At 41.9% G+C, this 27,377-nt stretch overlaps 1 protein-coding gene across 1 annotated transcript; it reads right to left on the bottom strand.

Annotated features, from left to right (window-relative positions):
* Nucleotides 1-1,083: 1,083 nt before the first annotated feature.
* Nucleotides 1,084-27,377, bottom strand: LOC308045236 (SLAIN motif-containing protein-like; the record flags this gene model as incomplete). Its single annotated transcript, XM_080352403.1, has 9 exons — nt 27,316-27,377; nt 24,061-24,782; nt 12,709-12,845; nt 9,473-9,622; nt 6,075-6,215; nt 3,605-3,922; nt 3,276-3,413; nt 2,839-3,157; nt 1,084-1,150 (listed from the first exon to the last, which is right to left on the bottom strand). Exons 2-9 carry the CDS (start codon nt 24,759-24,761, stop codon nt 1,084-1,086), a joined length of 1,971 nt encoding a protein of 656 aa, XP_080208529.1. The 5' UTR covers nt 24,762-24,782; nt 27,316-27,377.

The raw sequence follows: 27,377 nt of genomic DNA, 5'->3' as shown, positions 1-27,377 counted from the left end.
GAGCCTTAAGAGTTGAAATGCAGAAGCAGTTGGTCATGAAAAGCCTCATTCCTAGCACAAAAACCACTCAGACATCAGGCACATCAGCTGAATAAAGCAGATCTATTTCAGCACCATAACAGTTTTATTAAACTACACTATCAAAATCACATTGATGGCAGGGAGAATGTTGCTATCAGTGCATATTTTCTGTACTAAGACTGTATTCATAGCATCCAGCACTTGCTGAGGAAAAAGGACACTGAGAATCCTTCACAGCCAAAGAGACAGTAGAAAACTCTTCTACAAAAACAAGGGCAGTTGGAAGAGAGTGAAGGGAAACATTTCAAGTCAAATCAGTCAGGGGGGGTTATTGGTTAAAAGTTCACTTTTAACCGGTGGTTGTTAGTTCTGTGTCTGAGATAGGAAGATGCTGATCAACAGTTTTCAAGTAGCATCACCTGTTCACAACCCTACACAAATATTGTGTACTGCTCCTTCACCCGGGGCCTGTGCTGCACACACTTGAACACAACAGCTCAAAGTGTACTACAGTTATAAAAACCTGCTTCATCTTCTAGAACAAACAATAAAAAGTAGCAGAAATACATTCTATACAGACGTAAAAAAAAAACAAAAACAAAACCAGTTGAGTTTCAGACAAAGTACAACAGGTTGAATTTAAAAAGTCTTGTTTCTAACACCTATGTAACTATTTCTAGTCTCCCCAAGACACTGCTGTGCAATGCGCTGCAGCAACGGCTCTAAGCTGCTTTCTGGCACAAACAGGACGAGGGGCAAGTGTCCTCAGGAGCAGGACACCTACCAAGTTCTTGTGTGACAAACCTTCCAAAGGGCTGCAAGTAGAGGTTTATGTGAAATAAGGCTCTTTTCAGTCTTCACAGGAAGACTCGGATTTCAGCAACGTTTTGAACGGTGGAAACATAGCTGCTCTGCCAGGAGGAGGTTGGGCTCTCGGCAGAAGGTGAGGATAGGGACTATATACACCGGCCTGCACTGTGATGGGTCTCTCGTCATTTCCCAGTGAGGTTTTGTCACCCAGCCAGCTGGGGTCAGTGTCACAGCGCTGTGTGTTTGGCAGTGTCAGTAACACCCGTCCTTCCAGGAGTCATCATCTGGGGCCTGCGCAGTCTGCGCTGACTGGAGAAATCTGCTTTGAGAGACAAAAACAAGTCACTAACGGCAACGAGCAGCAGCGCCCAGTAAACTGTTGATGTGCACAGGAATGCTCGATAGAGGGTTTAGTTCTTCTGCAACATCTGGTTTTTGGCACAGTGAACATCTGTCTGCTGCAGCTCCATGTCCCATGCACCAGGACAGGCACCGCAGTTCAGAGAGATGAAGGGACTATAGTGACTATTAAGGGCTGCTTAAACACTGCCACGTTGATCCTGCTCTGCTCAGTTATTAACACTGTTGCGGGCATCTCCCCCAAGAGAAATATTTTTACTTACAAGCATGTCTAAACAGGTGAAAGATACTCAGGTTGGATATAGAGTACTACTACAAATTAAGAAATTAAAAATTCCCTTTTGAGGGTTTGGTTTTTTAATAAGTAGATACAGTTCAGTTTATTGAAGGTTACAATGGGGGGGATTGCACTGGATGAGCTTTTGAGGTCCCTTCCAATCCCTGACATTCTGGGGTTGTGTGTGACATTAAAAATCAACAAGTTCTTATGGCTTATTAGTCTGACACTGAATCAACTTGACTTCCCTCTATCATAATTTTATGCTACAATTGTACTACAAATAGCTATTAAAAAAAAAAAATCTCTTTTGACAATTTGGTAGTGGATTTACCAGATTTAGCAAACACAAAAGCACATCATTGTTAGAAGCATTTTAGAGGCCTTACTCTTTAAAGACACTGAATATGTTTTAACTAAACAGCTGTTGCTTTAGACTATCCACAACCTTCAGCTATCCACTGCCTAAATGTTTAGGAAGCTAATAATAAAAGCTAAAAGCTAGAAATAAATGTCAAAAAAAAAGAAGTCCAAAGACCCATTGCATCTTTCTGGATTAACACGTGGCCCCTAAATCACTTCAGCCTTGTGCAAAAAGAACCAAAATGCTAAGTTTTTGGAATTATATAGGCCCTGCTTTCACTTTGTTGTATGAAAACACTACAATGATACAGAATCATGATTAAGACAAGCCTTATTTTGTCCTACTTTTCAAACACTTCTAAAAGCCATTATGCCTTGGACAATACCCACCTAGAGTCCTACCTAAGGACTAAAGGAATTAAAAACCACACCAGACTTATTTTACCAGCAGCGAAGTTACAGAGGCACCAAAGTAGATCACCTGAGAAGATTATTATATTAGTAGTAGAGTCTTTCCCCTTCCCAAAAATAGATGTATGCACCAAATAAATATGTGCCATAATGTTTGTTTTTTTAGAGAAATAAGTTTGAGCCTATGGCTCTTCATCTTCTTGGATAATTAGCTTTGTTTTTTTTAAAAAAAAAGCACTTGTTTAAAAAGATGGAATACTGAACCATGAATGGTTCGGTCACAGATTACATGGTAAAACGGGGCATCTCACCCAGAAGCTGATGAGTCCCAGCCTGTCAGCTCACACATATGTTCACATAATTTAATTTTAGCAGTACTGAAATCAACTGCAACACCTTCCTTCTTGACTGGGGACCCATGAGTCTTCCAGTTAAGTCCTGCCCTTTCTTTAAGGCTCCGCAACCACAACCCCACATCTCAATCAGTAGCTCTGACCCAACTCTACGCCCACGTCGCACTTGACAATCCGAGATGAACGTCACTTTATAAAAAAGCTCCTAATCTGCAGTCCGTGAGGCTGAAGTCTCACACTTACCTCTTGGATGGTGGTGTTGCCTTGCTCTTGGGCACTGAGGTTCCTCCGACAGACGTGCGCGCTTTAAGGGGCGAATTTTTTGCCACAGTGACCATGTTACTGCTCCTGGTAGTGCAACTGCTGCTGGAAGAGCCCGGACTAAGCAAAGCCGCCTGTGGTTTTCGAACTCCGCTGACAGCACTTGTGTAACCACAGGCTTTTACTGGCTGCCTGGGTGTTAAGAGAGAGTTTGTGCACGCCGCTGCTTTCATCGGTTGTCGCACAGTGAGGGGAGACTGCCCGGCAGTGGAGGAATACCTGAGCTTACTGGGAGCCAGACCTAGAAATGGAATGACAGAAGGAAGACTAATGCATTAACAGTATTTTAAGAACACTTCAGGGTACCGGTTAAACAGGCAAAAGGAAACCAACTGTGTGTACAGAGACACAGCGCTGACCTGCCGACCGCTGCTGAGTTCTTGGAATTCGACTGCTCGGCACCTGCAGATCTGACTCCAGGCTCCGACTGCTCCGGACAGACTCCAGCGTTCGAAGGCTCGTCCTGGCCAGGTTGGGCATGCTGTGGCGCATCTCCTCTGAAATCAAGAGCAAATTATCTTTTTTGCTGCTTCCAGAGATGCATAATGGTTTATACTATGTCTTGATAAACATATGCACTTAAAAGCAGCCAAGTGTGTCACTAATTCCAATAAACAACAGCCTTTTTGAAATGCATATGTCGAAATTATTTTCACAGACTCATCTCAAAAGTACACAACCAGCTTACCTTCGCTGCTTGCATACTTGAGCCGGTCTTGCATCGGGCTTTGCACCGACCTCCGCGGGGGACGGATCCGGGAAGTCGAGGACCTGCCGTAATCTGCACTGGAAGAAGGCGACTGGCACCGGGGGGAACTGAGCGGAGATGGCGAATATCTGTGAGCGCTGCGGTACGACAGGGAACAATCGTAATCGTCCTCGTCCTCGAGGCTGTACGTGTCGAACTCCTGGTCGCTGTAGGTGCCTCTTCGCAGGGAGTGCAGGGAGGCGCTGGAGCTGCGGCGCGAGACCGAAGCGGAGCTGGAGGCACAGTCCTGCCGGAGGCCTGGAGAGGGAGGGAACGTGGCTCAAACTCACCATGCTTTAAGACAGAAATTCCTTACCCAGTTGCAACACTAATTGACGAGCAATGATTTAATCGGTGGTTCATTTCACCTTGGAAGGAGAGTCAAGTTAATAACTCTACTGAAGACACTCACAGCTTACAGAATCTCTAAACTGGAGCAGTGTCACCCACTGTACTGTTTAATTAGAGAAAGAGTTAATATTCAAATTGACCTGAATTACTCCTTATGTCACATCCACAGGCAGCTGTGGTTGTGGACTATATATTGCCATGCAGGCTCTGTTTTGTTAGCTAGGTACAGGAGTCTAATTGACAGTATGAGTGTTTTAGTTCCATTAATTATGCACTCACCAGCATTTCACATGTTAAAATAAAGATTTGAACTTCTGCTTCCAAGTGAAAAAACACCTGCTTTTAATTGACACTTACAGCATATCTGGTTGGTTTATTCACAGGTTCTCCCCCAAATGATGCCTTTAAATCTTCCTGCATAACCAAATACAAGCAACTTCTTGCCAAGAACTGATTTACCAAACCAGGTGAAGGGAGTTCAGTTTTTTTAAGTGGTCATAAAGCATAAGGAAATATTCAAGTTTATATAAAAAAATGCCCTTATTTGCTTTATTCACTCTATTACAATGTTTCCTCAGCTGTGCTCAGGTGTAATAAAGTGCTAAGAAGATATTAACATCTTTTGCTCTCTTTGGTGTCTCATTCCAATTCATAGATCGTACTATTTTTTTGATTTATAAAGGCACAGTAAGCAAATGTTCTCCAAAAGAAAAACAGAGAACTTCATTCTCTATTTCCTGTAAATCAAATTAATGATTCATTTGCACAGACCAACAGAGCCAACCACGTTTTCTCACCTGGATCTTCAATTAGGCCCCCATCCAAATCACACTGAAGTCAATAGAAAGTTTACTGAAGGTTTAATGGGAACTGGATCAGGGCCCTGAAATCCCCACACACTGGGACACAAACGTGTTTCATGCTTAAGTTAAATTTGCAGAGCTGTCTCTGAGCACTTTAACAGAGCAAAACTGATACTGTCACTTCAGCTCTTTCTGTTTTAGTGCTCCTGGTTTTACTCAACAGAGCAGTGGAATACTACTTGCACTTTCTGCAAAATAAAGAATTTGTCAAGTGGAGCCCCCTATGACAGCTTCTAATCTGATTTCAGATTTCTACTCAGAAAAGCAAAAATTTACAAGCAAAAAATGTTGCTGGGTTATTTTTTCAGCTGGTTCGGTTCCCCAAACCAATGCACAGTGCGATCACCCAGGTGCTCATGTTTGCTCCGGTGAGGGGCAGCAACCAGATGGGCAATTGGGAGCTGCTGCTGTTTAAACTGTTGCTATTATGAAACTTCATCTGTACTTCAGAGACAATCTGGGCTGGAGTATTTTAGAGTGACAAGTGTAAAGTCGAGGCAGGAACAACCCCAGGTTCCAGTATAAGTTGGGCAACAACCTGTTGGAGAGCAGTGTAGGGGAAAGGCTGAGGGAGCTGGGGCTCTGGAGCTGGACAAGAGGAGACTGAGGGGGGACTCATTCCTGGGGATCAATATGGAATGGGGGAGTGTCATCAGGATGGAGCCAGGCTCTTCTGGGTGACAACCAGTGACAGGACAAGGGGCAATGGGTTCAAACTGGAACACAGGAGGTTCCACTTAAATTTGAGAAGAAACTTGTTCCCAGTGAGGGCGGCAGAGCCTGGCCCAGGCTGCCCAGGGAAGTTGTGGAGTCTCCTTCTGTGCAGACATTCCAACCCGCCTGGACACCTTCCTGTGTAACCTCATCTGGGTGTTCCTGCTCCATGGGGGGATTGCACTGGATGAGCTTTCCAGGTCCCTTCCAACCCCTGACATTCTGGGATTCTGTAATTAAAGGGCACTTAAGTATTTAACAAAGTGGCTTTTGGAGAATACTTTATGTGTAATGTTACACAACTGCTAAGTTTAAGTGGCAGTTTGGGTCTGTAGATGTTTAAAGGAAGCCCCTGCAAATTACAAACATTTCAAGTGATCTACTAAATAATTTTTTAATTGGGGAGAGAAAGACAGTTGGAATCCACCTACATTCCTCTACAATTCTAAAGCCGCAACACAAGGGAGATAGCTCTCACGTACTTTCTTCCTGAAGACGTGCCATAACCTGGACGTCCGTCAGGTCCTGCAGTTTATATCCCATAGAGATGGAGTCGTCAGAGGTGCTCAGCTCACTGTCCACCGACGACTGAGAGCTCAGTGCAGAATGCATGCTCAGATAACCTGCAGCAGGGAAGGACAGACAGACAGAAAAAGCATTGGTATCCCCGCACAAAACAAGAAAGAGTATTCCGCTAATAAAATGAGTGCAGTTGTGAAGCTGAGGTAGGGGTGCTAGAAAAATAATTAAGAAGTTAGAAATTACTTGAGAACGCAATGCTCAGCATTTTCACCTGTGATCTTCAGAAGGCAGAGTGTGTGGGGAAAAAATTGTGGACTTCTGTCCAAAAGGTGGCAAAGGGATGCCTGGTAATTTTGAACATAGAAACATCCTATAAAAGATCAATCTTATTCCTGCCTATTTGGAGAAGGAGGCAACTACTGATCTAGATATTAAGTAGCAAAATTATTATTATGTATTAATATACAAAGTGCTTGCTAGGGCATCGGTGAGCAGTCATAGGAATAAAAGGACCCAAATGGCTTTCAGAGTGCAGTACCTCAAAAATCCATCATGCAATCTGCTTATGCAAAGTAGAGTTTATACTAGATTTCCTCCTCCTTATTCCTGAGGTTTATCCACTTTTTTCCTCTCATCATAAACCAAACTCTCTTGTGGGGAAGAAGGTCATGAAAAACAAACTGGAGGGATCATCCCATACATCAGGCATTAGAGAAGAGTATTGAAGAATAATAATAAAAGTATCATCATAATCATAATTAAGTGCAAACTTTTACCTGTTAGCACTTTTTCTTAGGCGAGTCAGTACTTTCCATGGCACAAGAGCACCACTACTTGCCACTGAACTAGGGAGATGAGAACGAGCTGTGGAACTAGGGGGTTACACAGGGACTTGTCCTTCAGATGTGGGAGTAGCCCAGTGCACAGAAATTTATAACTACCATATGGCTTCGTGTATATATATATATATATACACACACATATATTTTTTAGACACGTAACACCATGTAACTCACAGAGCTATTTTAGGAGAGGGTACATCATACCGTAAAGACAAGCTTGCGATTAGTACTATATAGATTTAGACCCACCAAAAGAAAAGAATATTAAAAGCCATGATCTGACAGAAGATCAGATAAAGATTAGATATGCAAGAGCCTCCGAACAATTAACATCACTTTCAACTAGAGTGGACTTAAGAAATACAAATCCTACTCAAGCAGGGAATCAAGATCATAACTTAAATGAAAAGCAACAAGTAGGCTGTAGCACACCAGCCGACAAATCAAGAATGCAAGTCAGCCTCCCAAAGCATCTATAGGATGTCATTAACCACTGACTTTACCTCAGCTCGCACAGTTTTGATGGCTGTGTTCTAAGAAGAAGTCTTAAAGGCCGTGCACCTACCAGATAATTCTCAACAATGATGCTAGAAACACAACATTTTTTCTGTTCTCAGCCACACATCTCTAAAACATTCCTGAGCAACCCTTGCAAACAACACTTAATTCCCTTCAGGTAGGAAAAAGCAGCAGGTACCCAATGTTATTTCCTCAACCCGTTCTGAAGAGCAGTGCCAGATGACACCAAAACCACTGTTTCGTACCAGCAAGCCTCAAATTCTCCATTTGAAAAGGCAGCAAGTTATTCCGGTTTCAAGATGCTCGCATAACAGAGCAAGAAGTGCGACCGTAGCGCAAAGGGTGTGTCTGTGCACGTGTGTTACACAGATTCACACCCCAAGTCAAGACACTCCAGTATCAAGTCCGAGCAGCTGCGTAATATAATCCAGTAACAGGAAAAGATATTATAAGCAGTTGAAATCACAAGAGAGCATGGAGCACAGGTTTCCTGCTGTAACCAGCACCTTCTTTAGTACTAAAAGCTGTATTTTAATGCAGCTGTATCTTGAACGCAGCTTTTTAAAAAGCCAAGTTCCCAATTCCATTGTGTGCGTTTAGTTTGGCTCTTGCACCTCAAATTGCAGGTTTACTTAGAAACAGTCAAGAAGGGAAAGAAAAACATTCTAGATTTGAGTCAATTTAAACTTTAAACTCCTCTTAGCATGTACACAAGTCCCAAGGGAAGAGCCACCAACCAGCTGAAGCGAATTCTCATCATTCTACCCGGACAAAGCCTGTTCTACACTTGGCTTTTTATCTGATACCCTTGACAACTTCAGATTTGCAGAGCAAATGAAGAAGCCTATAAGTTGCACAGACACTTTGGTTTTACACATTGGGAACAGTTTCTGTGCAAAAAGGTGCTTAGACTGCAAATCAACCTCATATTAAAACCAATAAATGGATTTAGGGATTTTTCCCTGTTGCAAAAATAATCAGTCCTACATGCATCCTTTTGGTTGCAAAACAGAGATAAGTGTTAATTTCTATGTATAGCAGGAAAGCAGTAGATCTCAAAAGCAACCTGCAGCTTTGACAACATCCACATGCAACCCTTTTTGATCTTAAAAAAACAAAGGTTCATTTAATATCAAGTTTCAAGGCAGAAATGGTTAAACGTGCTTTATGTTTTCAAACATGCAGATTAGGATATAGCAATTTCCACCAAAAAAAAAAATAAAAAAAATAAAAATCAAGGAACTGTTGATAATAAAGCCAAGAGGCCAAACATTTGTCCTAGAAGAGTGAGCATGAAATGCATCAAGGATAAACGAAGCTCCTGGAAGAGCCTACACGGGGTCCTCAGGCAGTAGTTGAATGCAAAGGCAGCCCTGAGGCTGAGCCATTTAGGAGAAGCCTCATTATTGTACCCACAAATACAAGCTTCTAATAAGAATCTTCTATAAGTTGCCTCCAAGGTAGGAAATCTTACTCCAAACACAATTAAGTCTAATGGAAAGCTTTTGTTACTTTGCGTTTCGCTGCCCGCTCGGCCAGTTTAAAGGCTTATCGTGGAGAATGTGCCTTTTCTCTCGAAGCACGAGGCTCCTTTCTGTTGCCTGCGTTAATACTTTCAAAAGAAACTTCACAAACTCTCAAGCCATAAAACTGAATCCAAGTAACTTTATGAAGTTAACGCCTACATATGATAACACGATTCAAGAGCAATATTTCCTTTGCCCCAACAGGCGTTTTCTATTTTAAGTCACTTAAAATTAGTGCAACTTACATTGAAAGTTATAAAAGCAAACCCATGAAATAACTACAAGACATTTAGAATGCAAGGATGTTTTCTCCCACGTAACAAATGAGACCTGGGGCAGTAAGTGAGCAAATTAAAAGGAGAAAACCCCATCGGGAGATTCACGTCCCTTGGCAACTTTTCCCTGTGTCAATTAGTACTACTCCTTGCATTTTAAACACCACGGGTTTGTGCTGCTCTACACATGCCATACCTGAGCTGCCACAGGTTAGTAGTGCTTTGTTAGTCGATTTGAGATGCCCAGGAGAGTTTAGTGCATTGCTACAGGAGCCTGGCTCTGTATTCAAGTTATGTGCGCTGGGTGATGCCAACGGACTGCAATATAGGTTTTTCCATCTACTGGCTAGAAGGGAAAAAAATACAAAGAAAAAGCCATAAAGGTTATTAAATTATTTTTAAAAGCGAAGAGCGTAAGATAAAGGAACAGATCAAACAAGATTAACTATTGTGACAGATGTACTTCAAATCAGACATCGATGGCGGCAATTACAAGACGTAGGAGGCAAAGCAGCGCCTGTTCCCTTGCGCACTCTCCCCTTTAACTTGTTTTGTCACTTCTGAAGAATTCCAAGAATAACTACGGACAAACGTGGCTTTAAAGAAGCCATACATTTCTGAAAAGTTTCGGTGCTTGTCTTCTGTCCTAGTTTTGTTATAAACAAGTTTCTCTTTTAGTGAATTTGCCTGTCAGCTAAAGCTTCATATGAGCTGCATTTTCCAGGAGAACCAGACACATGTTTTGGTAAACACAGCAATGGAATGTGAGGTTATTGATAAGCACGGATGGACATCTCGTGAGAGGGGCAACCAGACACAGGTGACCAAGAAACTGACCAACCGAGTATAACATCCCATTCACGTGATACTTCATATAAAAGTGGGAGATCATGAGGATCTCGTCCCTTTTTCCCTTTTCCTTATGGCCGACATTAGGAGAGGACCCTGCAAGTCATCCCTGCGAACTGAGGCCAGTGACAGAATGAATCCAGCTCCGGTTAGCTGCAGAGTCCAGTCCAGGACTTTGGCTGCCGGCTCTGCAGTTGCTGAGACTTTCAAGATTGGTTTTGTGTATTTTGTATTATTTTCTCTATTTTATCAGTAGCATTAGTAAAACATTTTTAATTTTTCCAACTCTCTTCTCTCTGTCCTTCTTTCCCTCCCGATCGCCTGTGCTGAGTGGGAATGGGGGAGAGGAAGGGGGGAGAGGAGGTTAACAATACATCTGCCAGGGTTTTGTCGTCACCCCGCAATCATAAACCCTCGACATCTTCAAAGATGACTGTTGTCTTAAATATCTGTCACGTCAACACCCCATCTTCATTTGAAACAACTCCATTGAACTTCATGTTTACACATTATTTTGAATACTCATAAAAGGAGAGCAAATTAATATGAAAACCAACATTCTGAAATACTTATTCAGCACACAGACTCACATGAGTTGGTGAAATGATCCAAAATAAGCCAGGTAGCAAAATTAATTGCATCCATGCTTAGTGATTTAATGGAAATAAGCAGCTACTATGCTAAGGAAATGACTCTGTCTATTGTCTGTAGATATTCAGGGGGCTGCAGAATTGCCCACCAAACCCTAAGCATTGCAGGGAAAGGAGCTAAGAAAATAATGAAGATTCATTATGTGAAGAGTTTTACTTTTGGTTTCTCCCACAAATATAAATCCGGACTATTTTTCATTAAAAAGGAGCGACAGAGTACAAATAAAGCCTGATGCATTCCAGATACAAAGCAAAGAGTTAATCAAATGAATCTTCATTCAAATTTTTAAGTGCAGATGGTTTATAAAAGTAAATGAAATTTGTTCTCAAACTCATTCAGTTCTCTCGAATCAGGAATTTCAAGACTAAATTCAAAATAAGCCTGATTACAAGTAGTGCAAGACATTGTAATGTACATTGTATACATTATATTGTATACATCTACATTATATGTAAATTTAAAAATCACTGAGGTCAAACTACTGGTCAAACTGAAATCGAAATTATTGCATTCACATGGAAGACAAAGCCAGCCAGACAACAACTTTGGTACCAAACTGGGGCTTATATTTTAGCAGTTGAGACCATCGCTGAACTTCAAAACATTAATTCTCTCAGAAACTTCCCTTTTTCCAACCCTGCTGACCCCAACTTTTGTGTCTACATGTCCATCAGTCAAACCAGACAGCTGAGGTTGCAACGTGTCCTGCTCGGCGATGCTTTTAAATTACAAGTTGTTAGAAGAAAATAATGTTAATAAAACTAATCATCCTCCAGCTGCAACGTAAAGCTATGTGGTGTAAAATATAGCAAATTATTATTTATTCACTTCAAACCCCTCAGTGTCTTGGTTATAAGAAGTTTAGCCCAGAACTCACATATTTTACATACAAACCCGGAGTACATTTGAGAACACAAAGGCAGGAGATCAACCAGACGGGCTCAGATGATGCACTACAGGTATGGAGAAATAGAATAACCTCCTGGTTTTGTAAAGAAGTCAACTCTGCACCTATTCTAATGGCTCTTGGTCAGTGAAAAGCTAATATGGGATTGGTCCTTCTGCGCTCAGAAAAGAGAGAAGAAAAAAACAACCCTACAGCCCCAGAATATTGACTATGCGACTAGTGAACAGAACCATCTGGAGCATTTTTGTTTCAGGCAGATTAATTATGGGGTTTTCTCTCAGTGGTTCAATAACACAGCTGAACGTCACCATGAAGTGCTTTGAGGGAATGATAAAGGTGGAAGAAAAACTAGGTTTCCAAAAGTGACAGCATTTCTTCAAGTTACAGGTTTTAATGTTTTGGTATTGTAAGTGTTTAGTATCAGAAAACTATTTTGCTGAGGTAATAATACTAATGGTAAGATTGGTATGAATAAGAAACAATCAGCAACACTAAGTGTTCTTATAGAGCAAAAAGCTGCCATAATAGTTTCATATGATTCTCTCCCCACAAGCACATTTCTTCCTCTACATATTTTTACCTTAAAAATATTTAAACATTAAATTAGAGTCTGAAAACATTAAATATATTTTAGCTTTTAGGCTCTGAACATATTAAAAAAAACCAAAATAAGGTAGTCAATTTGGCAATTCATTTGAAATGACTGTATTTATGTCTTAAAAAAAGAGTCAAAACATTGTAGTTCGGTTTGTTTCGTCTATTACTTATAACCAGCAGTTTTCTTAACATTTACAGAATGATCTCTTATCTTCAGCAGTTGAGCATTACCAATGTAAACCAAAAGCAGGGAGGTTTTTATATAATGACAAAGACATTTACACAAACATTTGTTATCTCTGCAGATATTCTCCACTTCAGCAACCACAAACTTCATGTCTCCTTTGCTTTACTGTTTCTCAGTAACATAAAGTACCCAAGTGGTAATAAAAGACACATGAAGCAACAAATTATTGTAGAGTACATACCTTGGTCGAGTCTGGTGATAAGAGTTCGGCAGGCTGCTTCTGTTTCAGGACTGGGATTGTCCAACACCTGTCGGCACCATTTTAAAGGTGAGTCTGTTTTCTGATCTGTCGTAGATTTTCTCGGCGACACATAGAGCCTTTGCAAGGATTGAAAGGAGAGTAAAAAATGCTCATTAACTCAAAGCTTACAGCCAAAGTAGCATTGACTAAGGTACACATAACAGTAAGCAATAGAAAAGTTATCCAAAGATCTACTTTCTCAAGTCTGACTGTTGTATTTTTCATTAAAACCCCCCAGCTCTGGATGTTCCACCTGTATTGCACTGCAGGCCACGGTTGTCTCTGATCTTCTCGCAGCAGCTCTGAGACACTGAATGAACAGCACACGGTCTCCTCGTGGATTTCAGGGATAAATAATTTAATCAGAAGATTTAGAAATTTTCAGTCATTTAGGAAGTATGGCCGCATCCAAGTTTTCCTTTTTCACAGAATCGCAGAATCCCAGAACACCAGGGGTTGGAAGGGACCTGGAAAGCTCATCCAGTGCAATCCCCCCATGGAGCAGGAACACCCAGATGAGGTTACACAGGAAGGTGTCCAGGTGGGTTGGAATGTCTGCACAGAAGGAGACTCCACAACCTCCCTGGGCAGCCTGGGCCAGGCTCTGCTGCCCTCACCGGGAACAACTTTCTTCTCACATTTAAGCAGAACCTCCTGTGTTCCAGTTTGCACCCATTGCCCCTTGTCCTGTCACTGGTTGTCACCCAGAAGAGCCTGGCTCCATCCTCCTGACACTCCCCCATTCCATATTGATCCCCAGGAATGAGTCCCCCCTCAGTGTCCTCTTGTCCAGCTCCAGAGCCCCAGCTCCCTCAGCCTTTCCTCACACGGGAGATGCTCCACTCCCTTCAGCATCTTGGTGGCTGCGCTGGACTCTCTCCAGCAGTTCCCTGTCCTGCTGGAACTGAGGGGCCACAACTGGACACAATATTCCAGGTGTGGTCTCCCCAGGGCAGAGCAGAGGGGCAGGAGAACCTCCCTGACCTACTGACCAGCCCCCTTTCTAATCCACTCCAGGTACCATTGGCCTTTCTGGCCACAAGGGCCCAGTGCTGGCTCATGGTCATCCTGCTGTCCACCAGGACCCCCAGGTCCCTTTCCTCTATGCTGCTGTCCACCAGGTCACTCCCCAACTTATACTGGAACCTGGGGTTGTTCCTGCCCAGATTCAAGACTCTACGCTTTCCCTTGTTATATTTCATTACATTTTTTCCCACCTAACTCTCCAGCCTGTCCAGGTCTCTGATGGCAGCACAGCTTCCAGTGTCAGCCACTCCTCCCAGCTTGGTGTCATCAGCAAACTTGCTGACAGTCACTCTATTCCCTCGTCCAAATCACTGATGAATATATTGAACAGTACTCATCCCAGCACTGCCCCCTGAGGCACTGCACTAGATCCAGGCCTCCAACCAGACTCTGCCCCACTGACCACGACTCTCTGGCTTCTTCCCTTCAGCCAGTTCGCAGTCCACCTCATCCAGACCACACTCCCTCAGTTTAGCTGTAAGGATTCTGTGGGAGACTGTGTCAAATGCCTTTGACGCAGTGTCTTCCTTTTTATTGTAATGTTAAATAAGTTCTCCTAAAGCCTAAATTTTTGACAGTTCTAATACACCTAGCATTGTTCTACATAAACACAGAGGATTAGCCTTATGTACAGGCAGATTTAATCAACTTATAGTATTGGATTATTTACAACTGATCTTGTGTAAAGTAGCTTCTTAATTATTTTGTAAGTAGAAAATTTCTCTCAAGACATGTCAAACGGTACAGGAGCCAGACTGAAAAGCAAGTCAAGTACTTTACTTACATACCCCACATTTGCAATTTTAAAGTCAAAAAATCCCAACAAAGAAAAGCACCCTGTATTTAACATCTTTGCTATTTAGCACCTCACTTACAACTTCCATGTGAGGAAACAAAATGAAACACAGTATTGTGTACATATAAAAGGTAAATGGTTTTTAATTCTTGCATGTGACTTGGAGCAGAACACCCTCAGGTAGAGGGTATAGAGATCTCAATTACTCAATAGCACCAGAGAGGCAGGAATAGAAACAAGAAGTGTCGTCATTAACAGAATCTGCCCACAGATACAGCAAATTCCCTGTATATAATAATATGTACCTTACTTTAACATTAGACTTCCATCAAAGTAATCTTAACATGCATATTTACTATGAATGCATTGCTACAAAAACATATTTAATACATTAGTCTGCTGAAGTCATTCAAAGCACCATAAATAGAATTCACAGGTAAGAAACTAAGCTCTGTGATGATGAACTTAAGGACCCGCGTCTCTGCAATTTCTGGAAAAGCGTGTGAAGTGATCACCTCTCAATGAAAAAGCAGAGACAGAATTTCTGAAAGCACCAGCTCTTTTTGGTCTTGTTCACAAGACTATGAGGTTCTTCCGTTTAAGTTTCAAACTACTGAAGGTGTCCACAATATAATTTCTTAGAATTAAGTGTGCTAGAAGAAGAAAACTTCCAAGCCTTTGAAATAGTGGAGGTATTGAATATCTTTCTAGAAGGGATATGCTTTGAGACTAAATTCTGGGGGATGAATGAGGTGGCAAATGCCCCATCCCTGGAGACATCCCAGGCCAGGCTGGACGGGGCTCTGAGCAACCTGAGCTGGTGAAGATGGCAGGGGTGGCACTAGGGGAGATTTTAAGGTTTCTTCAACCCAAACTGTTCTGTGATTCTATGAATGTCCCAGAACCTGATGGAGAAGTTTCGCTGTCGTCTGCAGACATGAAGTCCAGCTCTCAAGCCCATCTGTGTCACCAGGCTCTGACAAACTGCTCCTGTGGCCTTCAGCGAGCACAACTCTGTACCAAGAAAATTCACATCAACAGGCTTCACGGGTCCTAAGCTCCAGCAAGGGAGTTCTTCTGTGCACACAACTGGTATTTTTTTCCACCATCACCTTCTTTGCAAGTACCAGCCCGGCACCACTTCACCCTGTGAACTGCTCAAATTGATGCAAAACCCTCTTGGTCACCAGCAAACCAGCTACAGCCACACTCCATCATTTACACTGCTCCCAATAGCTGTCCTCACACTGATAATATTTCACCTTCCTCAGTGTAAAATCCAGGATTTGAGCATAAAATGATCACGACGATGGTTTTAAGATTTCAAGGGACGCCTGCACACGCTTCAGCTGCTTCCCACTCTCTCTTCTAGCAATAACTTGTGACACTCCTGCAAGATGCATCGTCTTTCTGCTCCAGTTACTCGTTCTCACACAGACACCTCATTTTCAAGAAATTCATAAAATACTCCTTTCCCTAACAAAACCAGTATAAATCATCAGCTATTTTAGCAATTATCCCATTAATTTCTAAAAAAAAAATATATATAGAAACATAATACATGACTCTCAGTTGTTAAGTGTCCTATCTGGGAAAGCAAAGTTTGACTAAAATAAAACATATGGAGAACTCGGATATTTAAAATATTGTACTGGAATCAAAATTTCCCTCTAACCTATTACCCTGTCTACTTACCCATATCGAGGTAAGGATAAGCACAGAAACAATTAATCCAAAAACTGTCCCCAATTCACATATCTTAATAATATCCCTGGCCAGGCCCATCTTTTTCAGGAGAGAATTCACTTTCTTTAGTAGTGTCTCATACAGAAACTTTTTCATACCAAGCTTTACACAAAACCACACGCAAATAAAAAAGATCCAAAAGGTAATTTGCTGTTGACAAAATAACGCTGAGAAATGTGAATATAAATATGTGAATGTGCAATGTTATCTTTTATGAAAGAGCCCACAAGCATCTGCTGCTGCTTTTCTGCACGGGTAAATGAGCATTACAACCGCTCCGATCCAATACAACAGAGAAAGCAAAGCACTCGCTCACTCTGGATTTATTTTACAGTTCAGACCAAAAAAGAAGCAATAAAACCATCAAACAAAAAAGAGGCCAACAGCCTCCTTAGGGCAGGTCACGCTGTTCTTCACATATTTTAGGTTAAGGGAGAAAATCCTGCTCTACTTCAGCTAGTAGCTGTTCTACCAGCACCTTCCATGCTTTTAACTGTGCTTCTCCTCAGGACCGTATCAGCTGAAAAGAGGAACGCTTGTTTGATTGCTAACTTCTCCAAATGTGCTGGCATAGCTTGTTCTTCTGCAGCACTGCACATCATCAGCTGAGAAACCAAAACCACCAGGTTAACACAGTGTCACATTTCCAGCGGAACTAAACCAGGCTTTCTTCCGAAAGAGCTTTATGTGATAAGCTAAACTCACTCTGCTCTGTTTAAAAAGATGCAGAATGTTATTTCTGGTAGTTTTATCCTCTAAGGCTGTTTGATTTGTCAGGTTAACTTAATCCAATAAGCGCTGGAAAAAATGTACTCGGGCATGTCATTAACTATGCACACGGCTGCCAATTTATGAGTCAGCCAAAGTCTTTTGGGTTTAACAAACACCCGATTACTGAATAAGCTTTACCTCACATTCTGTTCCTACAGCTCAGCAGTTTGGATGTGAAGAGTGTTCTGTTTCAACAGCAAAAGGTTATGCTTTGAATATTTTCTTTTGTCAAATTGCAAATGACAATTAAGGAGTTATTTAGATAGATACAAGGCCTAATGCAAAATATAGAAAGCAAACATTTGGGCATATATTCTCAATTTTCTGTATAGGGTTTTGATGCGTAACTTATTAAACATGAATGAGATTTTCTTCAGCTTCTGTGGGGAAACCCTTACATAAAGCATCTGTAGTTTCTGCTTACTATGTGTTTCCCTTTCCCCTACAAAATACTTTATAAAATACTCCTCTGTTAACAGACAAGTGGTTTTAGTCATGCAGCAAGCACGAGATTTTTTTCTTCCATTAAGAAGATATGCACTCAAAAATAAATTTGTGGAATTCTTTGCACTTTATTCTGACATGTTCCAATCTAGTAAAAACACAGCATCTTCTAAAGATACTATTTTTCTTTTGGGGCCAACGTCACAGGAGGATTAATGGGAGTTAACGGCCACTATTGTTTGATTTTGAAAATGCTGCTTTAAATAAAAAGCCCAAGAATCTAGAAAACATATAACAACTTTCTCAACTTGCAAACTGTACCAAAAACCAGCATCTTCGCAATTTAGCAACACATCACATCAGTCGTAGGAGTACAAGTCAGTATTGCCTGAGAATTTAAGATCCTACCCATGAAGAATATTTGCACTAGTAAATATATAGATCATAAGAAGATAATTCAGGCTGCAGAAAGATGTATAACTAGGCACATTAATAAATTGAACTGAAAGTAAAATGAAAGTGTTTATAAGACAAGTGCTAGGTTTATTATACATCTTCCACGGCTCTGAGCACCAATAGCTACAGCAGTACCAAAAAGGGCAGATGTTACACCCATTTTCAAACCTTTGAGTTGTATACATCAGTGAAAGGACAGAGAGACACGAGGTAGCTAAATATGTTTAGAACAAATTAGGTTTCTAAAATACAACCCCAGAAAACACTAAGAAGGCAGCTAAATTATGCTATAAAGTGTGTATTTCAAACAGATTTTTCATTTTCTTTTATGTATCAGATTCGAAGAGTTGATTTTTTAGATTTATTACTGTGCTTATGCTGCTCTAGTGTCAAATTTAAACACTACTGTTGAACAGAAATACCAACACCAACAACAGCGTTGTAGAGTGGAAAGAGGTCTTGAAATTATAGAAACATAAAAGGAAACAAGGGGGAAAATCCTGTGGAAAACACTCTACACAAAAAAATTATAGCATTAGCTCAAGTAGAGGTTTGAGCCTTTATTCCCAAGACACAGAAATTAGAAAGAGAGAAAAAAAAACCTACACTGCAGAGCCCAGAAGAGGCAGCACACTTTTTCACGTCTATCTAGTGACTAATCCTGCTGAACAACATACCAAAAATCTCATCACAAAGTCACAGAAGCTCTAAATATCTCATTAGCTTAAGCTCATGACAGAGCAAAGCATCTATAAAATTATCAAAAGGCACCTTATGGGACAACTTAGGAGTTGTATTATATTATCCGTAGCCTGCAGAGGGGTGTTGAGCAGCTCTGGCAGCAATCCTGCTGCAGCAAGGGCAGAGGCACCCAGCACCCAGGCTACCATCCCTGCTCCTCATTTTACACAAAGAACCCTGAGCCAACACCTCCAACATTTCAACAAGAAATTGGACATTTTAAGCCTCAGCCGTCAAAAGTAATTAAACCTGAAAGGTCGTATTTTGCACACAAGCAGGTCGACTTTTCCTTTCAGATGATTCAGCTCTGGCACTGGCAATTACTGGAACCAGGAGTCCTGATGGTCACACAGAATCCCAGAATGTCAGGGGTTGGAAGGGACCTGGAAAGCTCATCCAGTGCAATCCCCCCATGGAGCAGGAACACCCAGATGAGGTTACATAGGAAGGTGTCCAGGCGGGTTGGAATGTCTGCAGAGAAGGAGACTCCACAACCTCCCTGGGCAGCCTGGGCCAGGCTCTGCCACCCTCACCATCAAGAAGTTTCTTCTCCTCTTTCAGTGGAACCTCCTGTGTTCCAGTTTGCACCCATTGCCCCTTGTCCTATCACTGGTTGTCACCCAGAAGAGCCTGGCTCCATCCTCCTGACACTCCCTCTTTCCATATTGATCCCCATGAATGAGTCACCCCTCAGTCTCCTCTTGTCCAGCTCCAGAGCCCCAGCTCCCTCAGCCTTTCCTCACACGGGAGATGCTCCACTCCCTTCAGCATCCTGGACTCTCTCCAGCAGTTCCCTGTCCTGCTGGAACTGAGGGGCCACAACTGGACACAATATTCCAGGTGTGGTCTCAAAGGACACATCATCCTAGAGCTGCACAGAGGGTTTGGAAGGAGCTCATCAACCCAGACACCACACAGAGCATCATACCTGCAGCTGGGACAGGCAGGTAACACGCTATGCAAACAAGCTAGTCAGGAAATGGTTTTGCTAAGTCATCTGTATGTTAAATAATGCAACAGAGCTAACTGACCTATTGTTAAAAATACCTCTGGAAGGTTTTCATAAGACAATCAGTCTGGGAAAGCAATTTGCAAATTACTGGTTTTAAGTCATGTAGAGTTTTGCTGGCAAGGAAACATCACAGGCAAACTACTGCATGGCTGTGGAAATGTACAAACTGATTATATAGAGAGCAGGGAATTAAAAGTTCCCCCGAAATCAGAAGCACAAGATGGCATATTTTTGTGCAGAATCACATCCTCATTTAACAAAACTTCTCCAGAATTTTTTGTCCTATCTCTGATGGTACAACAAGCTAATGATGTTGATAACCTGCAGCATGTTGAATTAAAAGCCTTGAGACATTAATATAGAGGGCCAGGGGATGTGGGTAAAAACACACATACCCAGGAAACTCCTAAATAGTAACTAATTTGAGCAAACAATGCTCCTTCTTCCTACAAAGACTATTCCAAGGGTGTGCTACTTGCTGAGTTGAACTCTTGGATTCAAGCAGGAGACAACACAACACTCAGGTGAAGGCAGTGCAACCTGTTTTCAGCTGAAAGACAAGCAGAACATCATACATGAAAGCTTATCTGAAGCCCTGTGTTAATCCACTAGCAGTTTTGCCACTTGGCTCAAGATCAACAGCAGTAGCAACTCCAGAGAGCCACGTTCAAGGGCCTCTTTCCTTCCAACAAGAAGGAAACCTAAAGTTGCGCAAGGTAAGGCATGAACAGAGAGTTTGGTGCTCCTTCCATCAATGGAGATAGAGGCAAAACCAGCCTAATCCAGTAAAAAAGGATAAAGAGCATTACAAAGTGTAAGGCTTTTCACCTCCGCCATTTATTTCTCTCTCTTTCATCCAATGACGCATTAATAAGAACAGTGTAGACAGGATCGGAATTTGAATCATTTAATCATAATTCCAAGTCAAAATTCTCTCTCTGAAGTCTTACCAGGAAAAAAATCTGACAAAACACCAAATGAGTAGCATGAGAACGCACAACAAAATGATGACCACAAATCACTGCACAAAGAACAATTAACTAAACATACAAAAGACCACAACTTAGTTCTTATGTACAGGGAGTACCTAAGAAAACAAACAGGAAGCCAAACAAGGTACCGCTATTGAAGGCATATCTTGTTTTTTCCCTTCTGTAGAGGTAACAGCCTTTCCATAAACAGCTCAGGAGCTGCCCTGTAACATAAGGGAATGAACCAGTGACCAGGAACGGGCAAATGGCCATGAAGTCTGAGCGAAGCTTCGTGCTGAGCTCACCAGCACGGGAAGCCGACTTTCCCCTGGCTGGGTCTCCAGGATATTTACAATTTTGAACAGCTATTTGAGAAAGTGACCCAAGAAAGCAAGTCAAGGGACAGACACCAAAGAAGTAGAGTTACAGGTACCTCATGTTTCACAGGAGTTCAGTCGTTGCAAGGTTGTTTTTCAAAACAAAACCTTGGACCACATGAATATTGCTGAAGCCGAGGGAAGCTGCACAGAAACGTTTGCAAGTTTGATCTGAATAAAACCGATAATTCAAAAACAGTGCAGAAACGAAGACTCTGCACCTGCAGAGGAATGTACCAATTCATCTGACCCACTCCCTCATGCTTCAGGGCAATAGTTTTTTGCTGCAAACACCTCAGTTCAAATAGCAAAATCCACCCAGCAGAATTAACTACAGGTTTCAAGCCTACTAAGTCATGGGCACAAGCACAATACCACTATAGAAATTACCATAAAGTTTGGGCCTCTTCTGAAAACAAGAGTGACATGAAGGAACAAGAACTAAAGCCTCTCTTTTTGAAAGTTTCCCACTCTCCACTCCCTATTTTAAACTCTTTCATACATTAAAATACAAAATGAGTTCTTTGTTTTCTTTAAGGTATAAACCATCATCCCCTCTACTAGATAACATTAAAGAAAAGGTCAGTGAACCAAAAAGACCAGGCTGTTAAAATGTATCAATTCAGCAGTGACAGGAAAAAACAAAGCCACTGTCAATTTCACAGAAATTACCAAAAATCAGAAGTATCAAAGTACAAGTAAAATGTTCCAAAATTAGCTGCGGTTTTACCCCCCCCCCCCCCCCAGTGTATAATATTAAAAAAAAAGGATTGCAAATATAACAATATAGTAAGCTATTCACTTTGACTAACACACTGCTTGACACATTTAGATATTACTTCCATCCAGGCAATACAAAATTCCTTCAGTCAGCAAAGCCACCTTATTAAAGTTGATCGTAACTCCATACAGCACTAACGGGGGCTTTTGTTGGGTTATTTTGTTTGTTTTTTAAAAAAGCCCAATGAATGCAAGAATATCTGCACAGACAGGATGTGAGATATGCTTACAAAGAGAATTTAGGATATTTGGCAATAAGCACAGCCATGCACTACTGACTGGATTGATCATTATTTGTTCCCCACTTGAGGTTTAGCTGGAGAAGTCTAGAACAAGAAGACATTGTAAAAACAGCTTCTTTTTTTACCAGGTTTGCTCGACAAAAGAAAAACAAACCAGACAGAAGCAATGCAACACGATCAAAGGGAATTTATGATAACACAACTTGCACAAGACCTCCATAATACCACCGTTATTTAATCTCCTTGAGGTGTCTCTTTTTAATCTGTTAGCCTGTATTAACCAAATTTGCCAAGAAGAGAGAGGTATTGAAAACATGAAGATCCTACAAGGCCTAGTGAGAAGGGCACCTGGTAAAGAGGAACAACCTTATCAGCCACCAGCTCGAGGGGAGGTTAATAAACCGAGCCTCTGTGTGCAGAATCTCTCCCGACTGCACTGAACACTGTTCACTGCCCATGGAAATCTCAGCCTCTTTATCAAGTCAATATAGTTTGAAGAACCTCTCATGGCACAGGCTATATAAACATGAAGATAAACCAAGCTGTTTTCATTAACATGGAAATAATGGAGCATGTCTTTCAAATTCAACCTGTTAAAATATGCTCTTATCTGGTTTGAGGCTTTTTCTCTAAAAAGAAATCTTCAAAATGCTGTTTAGGTATGCTAAAGAGTTTCAGTGATCAAGTCAGAGACAGTATTTGGGTTTTACATGAAAGCTTGCAAATAAAAAAAAAATCACGACTGGCAGCAGAAGTTAAAAACAAACGAGAAGCCACTTGTACCATGTGCAGCCAGCAGAGGTGTGCAAATGAACCTTCTGAATGCCCAGAAAAAGAACACATAAGAAGAAACTCAAATTGGAAGAACACTTCTAACTTTATACATTCCTTTCCAAAACGAACACTGCAAAGTCAGTCTTCTCTCAATTGTAATCTCAAAAATACTTTACCCTGTTTTCAATATAACCTTGATTTCTCCTTGAGCTGACATCACTACATTGCTGAACTCCATTGCATTAGCAAACATTTACCTTCACTTATAACGGCTAATGAATTTTTAGAGTTTAAGATTTGTTTTGTATTCAGCAACCATTCTGCAATGCTATTTTTGCCGCCAGATTAATCTCTAGCTACACAATTTCAAACCACAATGTACAGATCCCTGAGGCTATCCTACAATGTCTCGTAATTGAGAACTCCAGGTAAAAATCTCAAGTCACAGCCATTGCAGGAGCTGGAAGTAGCTTCGAACTTTAACCACCTCTGGAAGGGCAAGGGAAATTAATCTGCTGATTTATAAAACAAGTTCTGAACAAGGCTGCTGGTAGAGAGTCCTACAGTCAGGTCAGTTAAGGACGACATCACTGAACTGTTTCAGTTCATGTCTCTGAACAAAAGAAACAGGTTAACTGCAGAGAAACAGGTTTCAGGAAATCGAAATGATGTGCCTCCTTAAATAGGAGTGAAAGCCACAAATTCTAAACAGTCTAAGGTTTCAGTTTGTGTTTTACAAAACTCTTCTCCAAATATAGTACTTGACAGTTATGTACAAAGTTTAAAAACTGCATTATTCACTCATTACACATAAATCATAGAATTGTTTTGCTTTGAAAAGACCTTCAAGATCATCGAGTCCAAATAAAGTAACACAGATGGAAAGTTTTCCGTGCTTGCTACAGCAGTGTCAGGAAGAAAAGAGGAAAGACAAGCCTTATAGTTGAGATGATTTTTTAAAAAATCCATAATACTCTGGCTAAATGGTCTTAAAATAAGAACAGACGATAATGAGAACTGCATTCTTGCTGCTAAAAGTCAAAACACTATCAAGAAATCACCTTATACCCTTAAAAATTAATGCACACCTAAACATAGAAACTCCCAACAGCAGTAGCCTAAGTTCCAGATATTACTGAAGTTTTGAGATACATACCAGCAATCTTCTTCTTCAGTGCAATTTTCAAGTTCTAACACTGTCACTTCATCCAGATCTGTGTTATTTGAAAGACTTTCTAGATCTCCACATTTCTCTTTGGGATTTGGTTCATTTATTTTAACTGAGGAATCAACACCCGCAATGACCAGGCTTCCCATAAGCTCTGAGCTGTCGCTTGTATCCACAAGTGAGGAACATCTGATTTTATCATCACTCTTCATTTCCACCTTACACACGTTGGAAGACAATTCCTCAGTGGCACTGTTGCAACCGTATCGCATTTGGGCATCTATGTCTTTTTTTAAGCAGTTGTTCTCTCCTTCCTCTTTCCTTATTTTGCTTAATTGGTTGTGCAGATCTGCCATGATTTGCAATTCCTGCTTCTCGGTTATGGCGTTGATGCTGTTATTGATTTCCATCCCGTTGAGCCCAGGGTTATCCACAGCAGCGTGGATGTCGCTCTGCGGGTTTGTCCCGAGCATGCTCCTGCTGCTCTTCATTCTTGGGTGCTGATTCTCCATCTCCAGCCTCCTCACCAGCTCCCGCAGCTTCCGCACCTCCTCCAGCTCCGCTCCAACCTCCTCGGCCGCTGGCTCCGCGTCAGGGCCCATGGCAGAGTTCGCCGTTGAGTCTCGTCCTAAGTCAGGCTCCAGAGCACGATCGTGATGGATAACTGGGGCATTTCCGGGAACCACCATCACCCAAAACACACGGCTTCACTGCGAGACACGAAAAACATATGAAAGCTCCACAAAGATACATGATTTTTTAAGCAAACACGAATTAAACACCAAAATTTCTGATTTTTGTGAGCATTAACACTGGGGTACAAGGTGGTTAAATATAATCAAAATCTATTGAAAAAGAACAACTGAAATTAGTATGAAGCATTTCAAGCACAAATTACTCATTTTAAACAGCTAGGATGTGCAACTATTATGCTACAAATGACACTGTATAAAAGGAAGCTGATTTAATCATGCACAATAGTTTAGTTTCCATCTGTTTACAAACAAAATACATGAGAAAATGACTGATTGAGCAAAGTCAGGAAACATAATTAGCAAGGTGTTGACGTCAGACAATGACAGCATTAAGAAAATGGTAAAAACATCCTTTGTTCCTTACCAGGTTTATCCTGCAAAACCAGAAAAAACTTGAAAACATTTCTGTATCAATTTATACCAAAGATTAATGACAGGAACTGCAGTTACTGTGTACACGAAAATGCACATAACTGGTGTCTTTACTGGTATATTTTCCTATTACAGCTAAAAAAAAAAAGGCAAGCTCTCTGATGCAAATACAGTGAAAAACAGAAAGAAAATAGATAAATACATCACACCATAGATTACATCTTCCAATAAGCTTCATAAAATGAAGCCATCTCTGCTTTTCCTGTCTTAAGTGCAACCTGTGGTTGTGTTGACCAAGGGAGAGCCCACAGAGCATGGTCAGGCAGATTTAAAGTGCCCGGGTGTTCAGGCTTCCCCAAAGCCACAAAATAATGCTGGTGCATTTAACACACACTTTTACAGCACTTACAGATAATTAAGCAAACACTGATTTCTCCCTGCACTAGTGATTTACCCGAGTTTTCAGTTTCAGTGTGTACATTCATTTCTGAATTGACTCTTCACTGAAAAGCCCCTAAGATGAGACTGATGTCCTACAGAGAAAGTAAAACAGATTTCCCTTAAAAGAAATCCTTCCTATTTTGCAGAAGGAGGGCAAACAGACTGACAGACAGAAGAGGGAGACAGACAACACAGCCAATTCAAAATTTAAAAGATTTGATGCAGGCTTTGCAACTGCATTTGAACCCTGATTTTTCACAGCTCTACATGTTCTTCCTTCCTCCCTTTGCTGTCTGAAAATTTCTCCTGTTTTTAAGGCCTAACTGCCAGCAGATAGAGGAAACCACAAAAAATAAATGTCACGTAAAGCACACAAAGCAAGGAAGGTTAATAATACAGACACCCCCGCATACACACCTCAGCATCTCCCTATTATAACAGCACTGAGTAAATTTCCTAAAAAAAATACGGTTTTGTTTGCCTGTTTTTGTTGTTTGTTTGGATTTACTTGACAGCTTTTTTAATTTTGGTTCTCTACACACAAGATGAAAATTTTAAGACATATCTGAATTAATAATGAACACGGACAGCACTTAAGAAGAGCTACAGGTGAGCAGAGCTGACCGCATCGCACTTTAAACACAGATTTCAAAATCATGCCTGTAAAAAGCATCACTGAAGTCATTCTGACTTGGGGAAAATAAGATGAATTTGTAATTACCAAGCAACCCGATTCCTACTCATAAGCCCACTTGGAAAAATCTCCTTGCATGCATTCTCGCTCTTATTAAATCATCCGATCTCTGGATGAGCAACCAAACTAGCATGATTTCCAAAGATATTTCAAAACAAATGCTCAGTAACTCGCTGAGGATGCACCGCTGGAGTGTTTAAGAGTTCTCCTGGTAAAGCAAAAGACAATGACCCAAGGAAGGGGGAAATAATGAGATCGCTCACCCGAAAAATCAGTTCCCCTGCAAGACTGAGAAGCAGCAAAAACTGCATTTTCCTTCCCACGACTGGTAAGTCTTAAAAAAATCTAAATAAAGCTCCAAGGATGCAGGAGGGGGAAAAAAAAAAATATACAAATCTGCAAGAGTTAGTTTCATTGTATAATGGGCTGAAAAAAAAAAAAAAAAAAGGAAAAAAAAGAAGGAAGCCGCATTTCAAGCCATTCCTGTGTCGGAGACAATAATTTGGACTTTTTCAGAAAGACATCCGGGTTTCTAACGGCCGGTTAACGGGCTCCCCTCAGCACGGCGGAGATGCGGCTGGGGGGCGAACACCCGCGCGGCCACGGACCCCCCTTCCGCCGCGGGCGGGCGGCGAACCTCCTTCCCCAGGGCGGCGTGGAGGTTCCCGCCTGGACAGCTCCCGGTGCGCGGGCACGGCCGCGCTGAGGGAGGAACCGGGGGAGGAGGAGGAGGGTGAGGGCGGGGAGAGGGTCGCAGCGGGTGCTGTGTGGAGAGCGGGGCCGCCGGGAGGACGCTGCGGCCCGGTGGCGGGGCTGCGCTGCGTGAGGAGCGGGGCGGCGGGGCTGTGAGGGGCCGGAGAGGGTCGGTCGCGACCCTCACAGGGGGGCTCGGGCGCGGCCGGTGTCCGCCGAGCCGAGGGCTCCAGTCACCTGGAACCTCTCCCTTCCCTTCAGCTCCCCTCCCTTCCCGTCTCACGGTACCTGCGGCGACCACCGATGGCCGCTGGGCGCCCGTTCGGCGGCGCCGCCGCCACCTCCTCCTT

Source organism: Nesoenas mayeri (genome assembly GCF_963082525.1).
Source record: "Nesoenas mayeri genome assembly, chromosome: 13".
Lineage (NCBI taxonomy): Eukaryota > Metazoa > Chordata > Aves > Columbiformes > Columbidae > Nesoenas > Nesoenas mayeri.
Note: the sequence above shows the minus strand (reverse complement) of the source record. Positions and strands in the feature narration are given on the sequence as shown.